The 18,360-nt window shown below is 36.0% G+C and overlaps 1 protein-coding gene across 1 annotated transcript in view; it reads left to right on the top strand.

The window, feature by feature from the left end:
- Positions 1-18,360, top strand: part of LOC117408747 (zeta-sarcoglycan-like) — a 296,683-nt gene that overhangs the window by 159,294 nt on the left and 119,029 nt on the right. The window contains exon 2 of the mRNA XM_058997772.1: positions 3,825-4,019. Coding sequence (XP_058853755.1) covers positions 3,825-4,019 — 195 coding nt within the window. The remainder of the gene's footprint in view (positions 1-3,824; positions 4,020-18,360) is intronic.

Genomic DNA, 18,360 nt, shown 5'->3' with positions numbered 1-18,360 from the left:
AGTGTGACATACAGATGGACAAATGTATAGACAGACAGACACCTCCATTATATCCCAGTCACCAGGGACTTCATCACCTGTGAGGCATAATAAATGTCATACCTTTCATATGCCTGTCTTAAGCAACCAAAAGTGTTCAGTCCCTATAGAGACCGGTGACAGGAATAGTGTTTGAAGTGTTTAAAGGAATCTCATAGTACCAAATTCATAATACATATCTTACATGATATTTCCCAAGGATGTGCTACTTGGATGGCTGAAGATTTGAAACTTTACCCCTTCTGTCGGGAGGTTTCAGCTAAAGTACCCTTTACAATTTTCGCTCACTGAATGGTACCACAGTTGCTGATGCACCGAATTAAAGTACAGTACAGTGCTTCCTCGCTATAAGACTCTCGGTTGTAACGTGCCTCGGATATAACGCTCCTTTCTACAGTAAATACAGTACAGGTGTTCAAACTGTAAACAACTTCTCAGTCTAATTTCTGTTTCTGTCTCTCCCTTTTGATACTGAAGAAAAGATGCGTTGGCACTTTATAACACAGACATCTTATTCAGCTTTTATAACAAAATAAATATTAGACTTATTACATGGTTATCTTTCCTAATGCATTTACTTTTTTGCTGCGAGAGGAGCTGCGGCTTTCTCCGGGAGACGAGACGTTTCAGCTTCGCTTCACTTCAGCCCCGTTCCAGCAGCCGAACCTAGGACGGGCACATTCCCTCTTCCCCTTGCCCGACCCACTCTCCGTCTCACACTTGGTTAGCTTGTCTGTTGCTTCGAACTGAACTCCCGACCGCTGTTTATCCAGGCTATTTATAGTTTAAAAACTGTTAATTAAAATGATCCACAAGTGGGAATGTTACCTAAAAATATAGGGTTGATTACATGGTGCTTTATGCATGGTTAATTCATGGAAAGTTACATTTTTGCTTCACTATATTTGGATTATAGAGAGGGAGTTATTTTATTTTGGTTAGATGTGTGTTGTTATGTGTCCCCCGTTTATAACGCTCTTCGGTTATATCACTCATATTGTTTGTCCCCCGAGACCTGTGTTATAGCGAGGGAGCACTGTATTTAGGAATCTCTTTGGTATTCACTTTCTATTCTGCAAATCATTATAATAATACAAAATAGTCTGCACTGTAAATGTTTTTCACGTTACCATTTACTTCCCAACTCAGCATAATTATGTGTGCCATTTAAAATGTTTACAACATCAAAAATATAACTTCAAGATAAAACTATATTTAACAATGTTACACTTTTGGTTTTTTATTATTATTAAAGCCAACATAATTATCAAAAAGGACTCTATATAACTTTGCCGCTTTGCACTTTCTGTGTTTTCTTCCTTCGTTTTTGTTATGCAAGTAAGAAATGCATCCATTTCAAACACTGACAACATAATCAACCAGCCGCTACTGCTGTTACTAAAATGCAGCCGCGGTAATAAATAAAACAAAAACCGTCAAAGTATGAGTGTTGTGATTAGCCTACTATTTATGTTTACCAGAGCATTTATACCTCTAAAAAAAAAAAAAAAATCAGAAACACTATGATTCACTGATACAAGTTGAAAACAGCAATAACCATGAGCAGCACAGAGCACTCTCCATAGGCACAATCCGCAGACGACTGCTTCACCTATATAAAAGCCACTCAATCGAAATCACGCATGCGTACAGGTGGAACATGTGGACGTGATAGATTCTGTGTATTTGTTTTCATCTGCGGTTCACTTTGAGCTGCTAAACAAAGGATTACATAATTATAAACAGTGTTTTAGAGAATATATAATACCCTTAAAAAAAATTATAATTTTCTTTTACTTTCATTTTTATTTGTGCATTTCTGAGTCATCGTGCGTACTCCCTATGACCCAAAAGTAACCCCAGGGGTATGTGTACCCCCGGTTGAAAACTCCTGCTTTAGGTGATTCATTACACTTTTTAAAACACACCCTAAAGAGGCTTTAGGTCAGCTGGACGACACAAACAAGGAGCTCCATATTACGCAAATGCGTTCTTTCCTCTTTCCTTTGCTAATACTTGTTTATTTAGCAGATGCCTTTATCCAAGGCGACTTACAGAGACTAGGGTGTGTGAACTATGCATCAGCTGCAGAGTCACTTACAACTACGTCTCACCCGAAAGACGGAGCACAAGGAGGTTAAGTGACTTGCTCAAGATCACACAATGTGTCAGTGGCTGAGGTGCGATTTGAACTGGAGACCTTCTGGTTACAAGCACTTTTCTTTAACCACTGTACCACACAGCCTCCTATAGTAATATTTTATACTAAAATTTTACTTGAACTTTGAAAGTACTGTTAAGTTGTTTTAGCAAATCAATGAAATAAACAGACTCACCCCTGGGCACGTGTATACACTGTATGAAGTGCTGCTTGTGCTGTGTTTCCATTAAATGATTTTATTCAATAAATGTATGCACAAAAAAAGGCTGACAAGCCCAAAGGAAGCAGGCTTCCAAAATACACTTGATCTTAGTAGTGTAGTAGAGTAGTGGTTAGGACTCTGGACTCTTGACTGGAGGGTTGTGGGTTCAATCCCAGGTGGGGGACACTGCTGCTGTACCCTTGAGCAAGGTACTTTGCCTAGATTGCTCCAGTAAAATCCAACTGTATAAATGGGTAATTGTATGTAAAAAATAATGTGATATTGTGTAACAATTGTAAGTCGCCCTGGATAAGGGCGTCTGCTAAGAAATAAATAATAATTCTGTAAAATCACAAGAAACTGGTAAAGTCACATGAAAAGCAAGCACATAACACGAAAATCTTCCCAGCATGCTCTGATTTCAACTTAATGCGCCATGTAAACACAAGGCAGAGCTGCCTACTAACGGGGAAGCTGCTTTAAGACATATTTTTATTGTTTATAATATTACTAATAAAAAAGGTTGTAGTAAACTAAATGTAACTGTATATCCAGTAATTGCTTCATACTTTTATATTGCTTTTGAAATGTTCATACCAGCTCCATCAAATAAAACAACAGACAACCCATACAAGAAAAAAATATGAATTTCTCATACAGATGACATTAAAAGCAAAGTTCTATAGCAACCACAGCCTCATGCTCCTTTTTCATATAGGTGAAGTCAGCAGGTTAACTAGTTTTTTTTGCTAGAAATGTATTTGAATAGAAACTTATTTTTTTCCTTATGAGCCTCACCTTTGCTGAATTTTTAGATACGCATAACTGCTATTTCGCTTCAACATTTTAATGAAAACTTAGCCGTAGTCTATTTGTATCTGGTGGCAAGCAACCTGTAAATTTGCAATAATGTAGTGACTGACTATTCTGGAGAACAGATCAACAGAGTTTATTGTATAAAGCTATGATCTTTTTTGATACTGTGGTGCAGTCATAGATTGTATCCCCGTAATCCAAAATTGGCTTTCAGTCCTGTTGAATAGTTTATTTCCTTGTTGAGTGTATTCAGGCACAATTTTCTCAACAAAAAACATTCATTATTTATTTATGGAATGAGACCTGCTGTAAAATAAAAAGCAGAGCTTTATTCAAGGAAATAGTGGGTGGGAGTATGTGTGTGTGTATATATATATATATATATATATATATATATATATATATATATATATATATATATATAGTGGGAAATAAAACCCATTTTTACTTTCCAGTATAAATATATTGTAATAGCAAAATACTAAACCAAAAGCACACACACACACACGCTATCAAAGATCATAAATCTAAATGTAGCTACTTGTTCAAGCACTATTGTATTGTCACAAACATAATTCTGTTTTTTTCATTTTTATTATTTTTCAGATGGCACAGGAGCAGTATATTTTGGCCACACAGCCAAATAATCTTCAGAGACCTGGAGGTGCTCCAATTTATCCTGTGGGAATATATGGGTGGAGAAAAAGATGTTTATACTTCTTTATACTTCTGCTGTTGGTCATAATGATTGTAAACTTGGCATTAACGATATGGATTCTAAAGGTTATGAATTTCACAGTGGTAAGTATTATGATCTTTTCACTTTGGCTACCCTCTAACTAAGGGCCACAAAGCCACCTTACAATGTGTCTCAGTTATAAGAAGTTTAATAATTAGATTCTAATAATACATTTGTTTTTTTTTAATAAGACTGCATGCTTCTTTTTTTTATCTTATCAAAGCCAAATATGTTCAATCAAGTCCATGTTTATTAGCCCTTCTGAACTGATATGTCCACTTTCTTCTAAGCACAAACACAAAGAGCCTGCCCAGCATGCTTCAGTCTTCAGCATGCTGCACACTGGTCAATTTCATTCTTAAGATATAGGTATACTGCAAGTTTTTTCAGTACATTTTACTCAATAAAAATGTGTAAATGATGGCTGTTTCTGGATAACAATCAACTGTTAAGAACCATAAGAAAATGGCATAATCATCTATTTAAGATAATTTCATTGTTTCAATGTGAACTGGAAATAAAACTAAATATAAATATCAATTGAAGTTTAAGTGAACACATTTATGACATCTTTTATACTTAGCCTTCATTTTTAGGGTCATCATTAAAAAAGAAAACAGGCAAATGGCTAATTATGTTTGTCTGTCTAACTCTGTCTTTCACACTCTACATGGTGAACACAATAATTTTGCACCAATCTTGACCAAACCTTTTTGTAATCTGATAAACTCTCAATCTTAATGTAAACCACCTCATGTGCAAGGTGAATACAGTGCTATTTGGGGAAAAACTGGGATAAATTATTAGGCATACTGTTTTTTCAAAGGCACAATCTTATGTAATGTATTTTGCCCTAAAATGTAAATAGTATGGAAACATCAGGAGCAGCCATTACATATGCAGTGTTGCCTAGCTTTGTCCTAAATGTTTATGTAAATAAAACAAATCCAATTAGCCCAAGCAGATGTTCTGTATGGTTTTTAGTTGTGGTTGGAGGGAAACAATTTATATATTTAAATCTGTTGAATGAATTAAGAAAATACAATATTCTGACTGGTGTTAGATTAGTGTTTATTATTAAGTAAACCAGAATAAACATTTGCTTGTGGGACACAAATATACATGAACATGAAATTTTGTAAACGACATATGAAATAGGCAAAGTAGGCAAACCCCAGAATTTAAATAGGGAGACTGATTAGTGTTTGGTAAAAAGATGCAAGAAATATTCATGTAAACAACAGTGCTTTAATTAGAACATAAGAAAGTTTACAAACGAGAGGAGGCTATTCGGCCCATCTTGCTTGTTTGGTTGTTAGTAGCTTATTGATCCCAGAATCTCATCAAGCAGCTTCTTGAAGGATTCCAGGGTGTCAGCTTCAACAACATTACTGGGGAGTTGGTTCCAGACCCTCACACTTCTCTGTGTAAAGAAGTGCCTCCTATTTTCTGTTCTGAATGCCCCTTTATCTAATCTCCATTTGTGGTCCTTGTTTCTTTTTTCAGGTCGAAAAAGTCCCCTGGGTCAACATTGTCAATACCTTTCAGGATTTTGAATACTTGAATCAGATCACTGCGTAGTCTTCTTTGTTCAAGACTGAATAGATTCAATTCATTTAGCCTGCCTGCATACGAAATGCCTTTTAAACCGGGGATAATTCTGGTTGCTCTTCTTTGCACTCTTTCTCGAGCAGCAATATCCTTTTTGTAACGAGGTGACCAGAACTGAACACAATATTCTAGATGAGGTCTTACTAATGCATTGTAAAGTTTTAACATTACTTCCCTTGATTTAAATTCAAAACTTTTCACTATATCCGAGCATCTTGATGGCCTTTTTTTTTTATAGCTTCCTGTGGCAGGATGGCTTGCAGTGGTGAGGTGTGGTGACGTCACGGACCAGGAAGTAACAGAACCAAAACAGTGGATGGGCGGGTGAAGCTGAACACAATGGCACTCAGCATTTTATTAACTAAATAAACCAAAATATTTAAACAAACAAAACACAACAAAACAAAAGGGCACGTTGGCCAAACAAATAGAAATAAACAAATAAGCTTGCTGGTTTTACCCCAGCACGATACTTAGCAGGTGTTTCTCTTATTCGCCTCGGTCTCTCCGCTCCCCGTACTCTCCTCTGTACACTCAACCCCAGGTTCTTATACTCTCTGGCCGTTAACTAGCTGTTAATTATCTTATTACCCCTCGGCCACAGTCTGCAAGAGTTTAGTAAGGATGCGTGACTGTCAGCTAGTTAAATCATCAGTAGCTGATCAGCCACGCATCCTCACAAGGTTTTAAATTATAAAAACAATAACAAATATGCAGCGCTTTTATCTGCGCCGCAAACAAAAATACAAATAATAATAAATAAATATATAGGGGTGGGACACTCCACCACACTTCCCCACATTGTCTAGATTAACACATTTCTGAGTCAACATAAACTCCTAGGTCTTTTTCATAGATTCCTTCTTCAATTTCAGTATCTCCCATATGATATTTATAATGCATTTTTATTGCCTGCGTGAAGTACCTGAATGCTGTCTAGATCATTTTGAATGACCTTTGCTGCTGCAACAGTGATTGCCACTCTTTCTATTTGTGTGTCGTCTGCAAATTTAACAAGTTTGCTTACTATACCAGAATCTAAATCATTAATGTAGATTAGTAATAGCAGAGGACCTAATACGGATCCTTGTGGTACACCAATGGTTACCTCGCTCCATTTTGAGGTTTCTCCTCTAATCAGTACTTTCTGTTTTCTACATGGTAACCACTCCCTAATCCATGTGCATGCATTTCCTTGAATCCCTACTGCATTCAGTTTGAAGATTAATCTTTTATGCAGGACTTTGTCAAAAGCTTTCTGGAAATCTAAAAAAAACATGTCTTATGCTTTGCAATTATCCATTGTCGATGCTGTATCCTCAAAAAAATCAAGCAGGTTAGTTAGACATGATCTCCCTTTCCTAAAACCATGCTGACTGTCTCCCAGGATATTGTTACCATATAGGTAATTTTCCATTTTGGATCTTATTATAGTTTCCATAAGTTTACATATAATAGAAGTCAGGCTTATTGGTCTGTAGTTACCTGGTTCGGTTTTGTCTCCCTTTTTGTGGATCGGTATTACGTTTGCAATTCTCCAGTCTGTCGGTACAACCCCTGTGTCAAGAGACTGTTGCATGATCTTGGTTAGCGGTTTGTAAATAACTTCTTTCATTTCTTTGAGTACTATTGGGAGGATCTCATCCGGCCCAGGGGATGTGTTTATTTTAAGAGCTCCTAGTCCCTTTAACACTTCTGCCTCTGTTATGCTAAAGTTATTTAAAACTGGATAGGAACAGGTCAACATATGGGGCATGTTGTCCGTATCCTCCTTTGTAAAAACTTGTGAAAAGTAATAATTTAATATATTTGCTATTTTTTTTCTTCATCTATGATTTTGCCATTTGTATCTCTTAGACATTTAACCTCCTCTTTGAATGTTCTCTTGCTGTTATAATATTAGAAAAAACATTTTGGAATTGGTTTTAGCCCCCTTAGCAATGTTCATTTCTATCTCTCTCTTGGCATCAATTGCGTACCTCAGTGTATTTTAAATTATTTATTGCTTACACATTAAGCCTTCAAATTGTATACTGTTTGGTTTTAAATGTAAAAAACTGAAAAGTTATGTTAAAACTCAGGCTTATAGTAATCAAAAAAAATCCACTGATGTGTCTTAAAAGTTAGAAACATCTTCAACTCTCACCCTCAAGGAAACTAGCCAAAATGGATTTGTTTTAAAAAATGTTTAGTATCTTGACATGTTTTCCAGAACAACGCAGAATGCATTTAGTGGTGTTGTTCAGCTTTTTTTCATTCATTTTAATGTGTGAATCTTAAAGTCTAATCCTCTAAGTAAAATGTTTTCCCCTTGTGTGAACTAACATAAACCATTTACTGGAGTTGTGATTGGAAAACTGTGTGAAAGAAATCACTTCTCATTTTATTCTAACACCATTGCATGTATTGGCTACAGAGATTATGTTGCTTCAAAATACAGAATCCAACAAAATAATGGACAACTAAGAGCAGTCACAGTAAATTGTGGAATTTTACAGAGAGTAAAAGGCGTGGCTTAATGTTAGTACAGTCGCAGACAAAAATATTGGCACCCTACGCTTATTATAGCATAATTGAAGATAACAAGCATTTAGTAAACTTGAACCACTTTTTAATAAAATAAAAAGCAAAATACATAGTATTTAATAATTTAAGAAATAATTTTTATCAAAAATCAAACAAACGCATTTAATTTAAAGTATGTGTTCATGACTAAAGTATTGGCATCCCTGCTTTAGTAATTTGTGTGTCCTCCTTTTGCTTTTATTATGACTTTCAGACGTTTATGATAACTCTTAACAGTATGTTACATCTTGTTGGTGAAATCCAGGCCCACTCAGTATCGCATATTTACTTCAGCTCAGACAGATTTGATACATAATGCTTGGCTGCAGCTTTTTTTCAAATCAGTCCAAAACATTTCTATTGGATTGAGACCTGGTAAATGCAAAGGCCATTCCAGAGCTAACTTAGCCATATGCTTTGGGTCGTTGTTGCGTTGGAAGTTAAACTGTCTGCCAATCAGCCTATGAGCAGATGGTATCATTGTACTTTGTAGAATGTTTTGATACATGGCTGCATTCATTCGATCTTCAATCGCATAAATGTATCCAGTCCCCGAATTGTTAAAACACCCCCATATCATGATCGAACCACCTCCATGTTTAACTGAGATACACGGTTTTCTTCATTGAAGGCTTTCCCTTTTTTCTTCAAACATACTGTGGTCCATTTTAGTCTCATTGGACTACAGATTTTCTTTGAAGAATGCTTCAGTTTTGTTCATATTTCTTGGCAAGTTTTAGCCTGTTTGTTTTATGAATTTTCTTTAAAAGTGGTTTTCAGTGAGGTTTATTTGCATACAGCTCTTCTATGTTCAGGTGCCTTTGTACAATTTTTTTGTACAGTATTATGCCTGATGCATCTAAATCTTTCTTTAAGTCTTGGCTGTTAATATTTGTTTTTTTTTAGCTGCTGTTTCACACAAGCATTTCAATCCCAAAAAATAAAAGTAGTGACTTTCACAGAAACAATCCAGATATAAATAAAATATCATATAACTTTAAATACAACACTTCAAAATAGAAACAAATAATGGCTTTCATAAAAATGGTACAAACATGAATAAAGCACCATGTAGCTATAAATACAACATTTCAAAATAGCAATAAGCAGTGAACTACAAACTAAATAATACAACATAAACAAAGCACCATGTACCTTTAAATACTGAATTGCATACAAGCACTCCAATGAACACTATTTCGTTCATATAAATCAGGTTAAAACACCATAATAGAAATCTGGCATTTCATAAAAAAAAACTAGTACTTAACTAATAAAAAGACACTATTTCTGCAGCTTTAAACAAACACCACTTCACAGGAGGAATGATACTACACAGTATAAGCAAGGAAGCATTTCACGTAGATCAAAATAAAAACTACCGTGAGGTATATGTGAGTTTAAACAGAGAGGAGATAATAACTAAAAAGGATGCATTAAGTACATTCAAAATTAAAACAAAGAAACCCCATTTTCTTTTATTTAGACTAGACTAATATAAACAGCTACCACAGTCTGAGAGCACAGGGGTTACTTTTGCAAAAACCACCCTATATAGAGCAGAACAAGCTATTCAATATGAATAGCATAACTTATCACAAAAGCCTAGCGCCCAAGCCAATTCACAGCAAACTTCAGTTAGCATATGCAGTTACTCTCTCTTTATCTTCTTGCATTTGAGATAGAACAGCTCCCACTCCATCCTTGCTAGCATTGGTATAAAGAACAAATGGTTGCCCACAATCAGCATAAGCTAATACAGGGGTCCCCAATAACTGACCTTTGAGCACCTGAAAGGCATGTTCTTGTTCCACCTTCCACCTCCAAGTAGCAGCTGGTTTCTTGGAGTCTTGTCACTTGTGTTTTGATGTCCCGCAAAGTAAGGCATGTAAGGGGGAGCAAAATCAGGAATGAACCGGTGATAATTCAGAGAAAAGATCTTAGTTCTTTCACTTTGGAGGGTACTTTCCACTCTTTAACAGCTCGTGTTTTCTCAGGGTCTGGTTCAATCCCTTGTTCGGAGACCATATGGTTGTCAGAATCGGGGAAAAAACAATTATATCATCAGGTACAACAGCAGAGTGTCAAAATGTTGATCTCCCAAACATCGTTCAATTCGTCTTTGAAAAGACCCAGGTGCATTACACAGCCCAAAGGGCATGCGCTTGAATTCATACAGCCCCATGGGCATAATAAAGGCAATCTTAGCTTGATCATCAGGATGCATTTTAACCTGCCAATAACCGGGGGCCAAATCCAAAGTAGAAAATATCTTAGATTTTTCAATGAGGCCAGAGGCTCTTCAATCCTGGGCAAAGTATAGGCATCTTTGCAGGTTTGGGCATTTAGTTCAGAAGTTCAGCAAACCTCTTTTTCTGTTCTGGAGTCAACTCTGTCCCCTGCAGGTCAATGAGCACTGGAAGTTTGGAAGTGAACCCCTGACCCTGTACTGCGTCGCACTGATCTGCCTCACCCTGCTGGTAATGGACATTGACACGCACAACCCGGTCTATTACAAACTCAAGCTGAATCTCGGGACCCTGACCCATATCAATAGATTCCACTCCAACCAGTTCTCCTAATTGAATATGTTGAGTAACCTTACTACTGTGTCACTAGGATTTAAAACCCTGACTAGCACCCTCCCCTGGTTAATTTTCACCAAACAACATGCCAGTATTACATTTCCAGGAATAACTTAATTTCCATTGGGTTCCAGAAGAGTGACACCATCTCCTCTCATCCTACAATCTGCTCTACACACAACAACCTTTTCAGACTAGGCAGGTATCTCTACTATACCAAGGGACTGGCCTACCCACCCCCATCTCATCCTCTGCACTTGACTGTAAGCTCTGTTCATAAACTCTTAGAGTTTGCTGCCACTTTTTCCTGAGGAGAAACCGTTACCATTTTCTCCAAATAACCCACCCCAAACTGACTGAAAAATATGTCCCGGCACTCCTGAATAACATTCATCCCAATTGAACCTGGTGTGAAGCTACCACAACTATCCTTCACAATGATGAATCCTTTATTGGGAATCACATGTCCACATACTTCAATATCCAGTTCCACATACCCACAGTACGGTATCTTCAACCCATTACCGGTCACTGTAGTTAGACGGATCCCGAAGCTGTTTCCCTTTATTTCCAAAATGGCTATGAAAATAGCTCTCCTTTAAGGTAGTCACTTGAGGCCCACTGTCTATAAGACAAGGTGTATCTACACCCCCTAAAGATACAATAAGCACGAAGCAATCTCAAATAAGTTTACTTACTTCCCCCTCTGAAGTCTCTACACCCAATATCTGGTCCTCAACCTCAGGTAAAATTAGTTTAAAGCCGGCCTAAGATGGTTCCTTTCAGGACACCTCTAACATACGGCCACTGCGCTGACAACCCCAACAGATCGGCTGACCATTCCCATCATATTGATCTGTAGGATGACCCTGATTCCTCGATAAATACCCAGAACCTTGACCATGCCCCCTTTGATTAAATGTACTTTGTCTTCCAGACATCTCTCCTTTAACCTCCTCAATCAACTGAGTATTTAATTATTTTAAATCAGCCCTAATTGATTTTAAAATCTGCTCTGTAAGTTCTTAAGTTTTGTAAGTTCTTAATTCTAACAACCCCCCATTGCCAACTGTTACAGGTTATATCCCTCCTACAGCACCATTTCCCTCAACTGCAGACAATCCAATCACAGTACCAGCCTGCATAAACACCTCTTTCCCCTCATTCATTCAATCAACCAGTATAAACAAGGAAGTATTTCACGTAGCTCAAAATAAAAACTACCGTGAGGTATATGTGAGTTTAAACCGAGAGGAGATAATAACTAAAAAGGAGGCATTAAGACAGTACATTCAAAATTAAACCAAAGAAACCCAGCTTTCTTTTATTTAGACTAGACCAATACACACACCTACCACAGCCTGAGAGCACGAGGGTTACTTTTGCAAAAATCACCCTATATAGAGCCTATATAGAGCGGAACAAGCTATTCAATATGAATAGCAAATTTATTACGAAAGCCTAGCACCCAAGCCAATTCACAGCGCATACAAAAAGTAATAAAGTTTAACCAAACAAGCTTACCAAACAGCTATTCACCAACCCCTGCTCTCAGCTCACAATTCACAAAATCTGGTAGCCCCTCATCTTTGTTTGATCTGCACATCTTTTATACACCTAGATTAAGAATTAGCACTACAGTTACTATGGAAATCCACAGCCATGTCGGGAGATTTAAAAGGGACAAAATCAAAACTTAAAAGAAACAAACTAAAACCACACTTTAAAGTCAATAAAATAAATTGAATATAAAAATCAAAACAAAAATGACACACCAAATAGAAACATTACCTAATAGATTACATTTCACACCCATTGCCAAAATGTTCTTCAAGAGATGTTGGAAATAATTACCTGTTTTTCTGCCTATTGACTTTACAGTGCAGCTTAGTTACTGCGTGATGTTTTTAAATCAATACATTTTTACAAGAGTTCTATTAAATTGTACAGACTTTTTATATAAAGGTGCCAATACCTATTTGAAATTGCTTAAGTGTTTTTTTTTTATTATTATTATTATTTTTTTTTTATAAAGATTGTTTATTAATCTACCAGAAATTGTGTATTTTGATCTTTGTCGTATTAATTGGTGGTTAATGTTCACTAAATTCTTGTATTTAACATGTTTTCTTGGATTATTTTATATTTAGTGTAGGGTGCATATTGGACCCTTTTTATACAGTCTTTACTCATCATGATTTATTCAAAGAGAATAAGATTGATTGTATGTTGATTGCAATCATTCTTAGTTGCTCTGCATTCAGTTACATTAATATTGAGTTATAACCAGTTTCCTTTACCTGACTTTTGGCTCGCTGGAATCAACAGCCTTCCTAATTTAATTCAAATCATCTGTCAAGGTAACCTTTCAGTTTAGCCCAACCTACGCTGTCTATCTACAGTGGTAGCCACAGCCAGCTATTTAGCTGCCGAAAGACTGTTGCAGTGTGATAATGCATAAATAGAGCTGTAGAGTTAAAGACTCAAAACGCAACTAAACTGAACATGGTTTGGAGTTATGCTCTGACATTAATCACAGAGTTAAAATTGTTGTACTAAATATAACTGGCTGCATAAAAACTGCTTCCATGTATAATTACCTAACAAAACACTCAGGATATGATAAAAAAAATCGGAAATGATCTACAGGGCTGTTATTAATGTAAATATGTATTTATACTACCGGTACAGTACTTTGTATTTCTTAATATATGCAAGAAAGGTAGAAAAATGAAAACTCTCAGCATTGAATAATGCACTGAATTTGAATGACAGTCGAAAGCACAACAGTTTATATAGTCGTAAGATTGCACATATCTGCTAAATAATCGGGGTTTGGAAAATCGAAGACATACAGTATATCTTATATACATTCGTCAAAACTTGTGTGCTATGAAAATAGTCGGTCAGTGATTTTTTATTTAATTTAGTGTTTATTCTGGCTTTAGCAGGGATGCATATAATTTAATTCGCACAAGCACGTTGTAGATAAATGGTGTTGATAGAAGTCCTTGATATGGTTATTGTGTAGATAAGCAAACTGCCAACAGCAAACTAGTAAGGGACTTGTGAGAATGCTGTTATGTATATGCAAGATATTCTGTGTTTATTACCTCTTTAAGATTCTAACAATGTATACCTACGAGAAGCTACAAAAAAAAAAACACAACATATTGAGTCTGATGCTCAGGGAAATACATGCAGACAAGCTCACATAATTCAATTGACTTGTGTACCTCTTCAAGAATCGTGCTGATTAATTTAACAGAGGTCTTTCTCAAATGTATCACAGTCAATTGGGCACTCATGAGATAGCAATTTATTTAAAACTTCTCACAGTCAATTACATACTCCAGGATGAGTGGGCCAGTGCCTAAAATGTTAAGATACCTGAAGTTAGACTTTTTCTACAATATCTGCTGAAAACAATGATATATGTGCAACGCCCAGCTGTCATTTCACTGTAAAAAGTAGAGGACAGCTGTCATATTAGAGAAAATAGCCATGGACTACCGAAGCTTATTGTGTATTGTCCTATGCTTTTGAATAAATGAATAAATTTGCATGAAAGGCAAATTGAGCACATACCAAAAAACACTATAAAGCAGGCTGAAAAGAGAAGAAAAAATATTGTAAACCGTTCATCTACATTCTGCCTCTATCGTTCTGAATGACTGCAGACTGTGTCTGTTGGTTAAGAGTGGAACTACAATTACTCTTGATGTAATTTAACTATTCTATGTTATGGTGTTTGCAATCATTCTATGTAACATCTGCATTTGCATGGCTTTGATCTTATCTGGAGAATCCTAAGTGCTGGCACTGATCAGCCTTCCTCAATCCTTTTAAGTCATGTGACACTATGATCGTTCAACTCAGCCAGGACCATCTACTCTCACTCTCTTTATAAAGCAGGTGGGGCTGGCAGAGTTGGAAGGTCATATTGGCAGATGATTTAATGGAATGAGCAAAGCTGTTCAGTGCTGGATCAAACCAAAGACAGATTGAAAGAAAAATGACAATAACTCAATATTAGAGCAACAGAACCCAGAAGCACTGCAAGTACCATATAATATTAATAGAAATATATTAAAAACAACATACAAATAAAATTACAATTCTTTAAATATAAGTTTATATATTATCAATTTCCTAAAGATATTTAAAGGCACATATGGAAGACAAATACCAAAATAAAAACATTTATAAAATAAATGTTTAGTCGAAATTGTATTTACCGTTTACTGTATTTTACTACATTTATCAACCTTTCTTAGAAAATACAATCACTGTGTAAGACATGATCAAGTGTAACATTGTTGTAAATACTATACATTTATCAAATATATTTGTGTAAATAAAAAAAAGTGTGTGGATTATTCCCTTTTCAATCTGATTCTTTCAACATTAATAACATTAACATCTGTCAGCTCAGCGTGATGTTTAGTCACTCTGGATCTGAGGCTCTTTTCAGGCTGCCACTCAAAAGTGTGTTCACACACAGAATGCTTAGCAGCTTTAGTTACTGTGGGTGTGCGTTGCTGAGGGGGACTCTAACAGTGAATAGTTTGGTAATATGTAAGATGAGGCTAGTAATTAAATAATATCTGAATTCCTGATTATTTAATGCAGAGGTCTGCTAACATTTTGAACTGAAGCACCCCACCCCCTACCCCTTCCACACACACACACACACTTTTCCCTTCAAATTAAGTGTTGGCTTTACCAACTTAATATGGCAGAAAAAAATGATTGGTACAGACATGTAAATACTGTACTGTTGATTAAACACATGCTCATCAACACCATATACAGTATGCCTGTACACTGGATAAAGTGAATGAGTAACTTGAAAACACCAAACTCTTTTCACTTTTGACCCTATCTGAATTAAAACCTAGAACGGTACAAACACTAATACAGTATTTACTAAGCTTTATTTCTAAAAAGAACAAAATCTATTGACATAAAATAGAGCAACTTTATAGCACAGTAATAAGGCCTTTATTTTACACTTGTCAGCAGTTAATCTGTAAGGATTAAATGTGCGATTTAGATGTTCTTGTTCTGTTATCCATGCAGTTTCTGTAAAATGCACAGGTATCTTAGAATTATATTCCCCAAAGCTAAATACTGCACTAACCGTGTTAAAATATTATTGATTTTTTAATATGTTTACCATGTTTAAATGGAAGTTAAATGGACATTTACTGCCAGTAGAGTAGCAAGAATTTTCAGGACAAATTGCAGTTCAGCACTTATTGGAGGTGACAGCTCTGTGTTATAATAAATAAAAACTTGAGAGAAGATGCAGGACAGATTTTGAAAAATGTGGCATTCCTGATTGCATGCGCTTTTGAATTCCAGCAGTTTTTGCTGGATCAGGGGGGACTTTTTTTGTAGCAGTTGGATGTAGATTTATGGGGGTCTATTCAGTTTTAACGCCTGTCGAAATGAGAAAACAGGAGTACATGATCAGATTTCTTCCATAGCCGCCTATTTAACGGCAGTTGCTATTCAGAAGAGATAATTGAGATGCATCGTCAAGCCCCAACGATTTTCGTCTATGAAGGCATGTTTTTAACGAATTGAGAGAAAGGTTAACGATTACCTCATTAGCATAAAGTTTTCATCGGTCCTGAGCGTCAACCGGCTATTCATAAGAGTGAACGACAGCAAAATGCTCTCGATAACTAGGAGTTAGTCAAGTCTAAACTAACGACAACCTATTTTTTTTAGACATATTTTATTACACTTGCTGTTATACAGTTTGACATACACGTGATTAACACTGCCTATTTTGAAAAAAAGATCTGTAGCTTTATATGAAGGCAAATGTTTAATATAAATATATACTCACAGAACAACATATTCTTCTTTGAAACAGTGCTGTGAAGCAGAGAGCAAGTGAGAGACTGAGAATAGACAGTTATTCTATTATTATTATTTCTTTGCCGTGATCTGCAGCTGACAGCGGTCCTTTTCTTTTTATTTCTTTGACCTGTGTTAAAAATAAATAGTTTGGACGAATACTGCCTGTGTGAACCCGTATATTTTCATGGAGCGTTACAATATACAGTATACCAGTGCTGCTGATGCAGTCAGTGAGAAATTTGGGCTTGCCTGGTATTGCAAAAAAACACTGATCGAGCCTCAGTGCGACGCTCGATCAGTGTTCGAAAGGGAGTCTTTTTTTTTTTCCCGCACCACAAAATATTTCCTTTAATATATTTGGGGATGAAACTCCACATAACTGGTACAACACCAACTTTCCGAGTGAAGACAGCAGTCCATCTGAAAAAAATGAATAAATAAAATAAGTGCACCAGCAAGAGTGGACACATAACAATAGATGTGGAACAGCTAAATGAAATAAAAGATTGAAAAAAGCACAAACAAACAAACAAACAAACAAACAAATAAACAAACACAAAACTACAGCATGGGCTGGTTAATGTAGTTAAAGAAAAAAATATGGACATTCATTTTATGGAAAAGTCAAAAAATCTCAACAACATAAGGGAATTTTATGCCAGTGCAAGAAGTTCAACTGAGGACCAGTATTCAGTCTCGAGTTATATAACGCTGAGCTGGACTAAATACATATTTTAACAGTAGAAGTTTTAACATCTCTGCTTACATGTGTTTTAATTATTTTAATTATTTTTCCCACAAGTGACATGTAGCCGTGTTATAAGCGGTGACACCTCAGTCCTTATCACCACCCCAGGCGTGGTATATATCATGGGAACCGCACGGCCCGTCGTGGTTTATAATTATTATTATTATTACATTTCTTAGCAGACGCCCTTATCCAGGGTGACTTACAATTATTACAAGATATCACATTATTTTTACATACAATTACCCATTTATAAAATTGGGTTTTTACAACATATATATATGTTAGTTATAAAGTGCTCTTGGCATGTTCAATTTGTATTCTGTGCACAGGACACACTAAATATCAAGAAGTTCAGCAACACAAGATTCAAACAAAGCTCACATGGCTCACCTTGCACTCTTTTACAAGGCGTGCCACTGGGGACCCGATTGCTTCTGAGGTTTGCTATATCAAGGTCAGTCGTGGATCAGGATGTGTATTACCTGCTGCATTCTTTAACATTGAGAAGTAATTGAACGGCACGTATATTCTTTATTGCTGACAGTAAAAATGAAATAATGAAAAGTACCCCAAACCACTGTTTAACCTCTTTGATTTAACAGATTAATAAAACACCCTCTGGTATTTATTGCTTTTATATCTGTAGTATACAAAATACTTTGAAGACTGGACAGTATTTCAAAATACTATATATTACAAACAAATCAGTCATGCCAGTAGGGATAGCTATGGTTGTTTCATTGTGGCTGCTGTGTGTTTATTTCTAGAAAATGATGCAATGTTTACATTCCACTCCATATCTGGATAATTTGACAAAACAGTGACCTACATTTCTCCCTTCTACTTTTACTTTCATAGCATTTCATGTCATTATCATTGTATAATTGACCCTCCACTATGGCAATATATTGTAGCGAGGTCCCAGTTTGTTTACTCACTGCTATAGTTTTTTTTATAAATTTAGTCGTTGCCAATTATTTTTATTATTTTCAACCCAATTTGGAAATGGCCAATTAT

This window comes from Acipenser ruthenus, chromosome 2 (assembly GCF_902713425.1).
Source record: "Acipenser ruthenus chromosome 2, fAciRut3.2 maternal haplotype, whole genome shotgun sequence".
Lineage (NCBI taxonomy): Eukaryota > Metazoa > Chordata > Actinopteri > Acipenseriformes > Acipenseridae > Acipenser > Acipenser ruthenus.
Note: the sequence above shows the minus strand (reverse complement) of the source record. Positions and strands in the feature narration are given on the sequence as shown.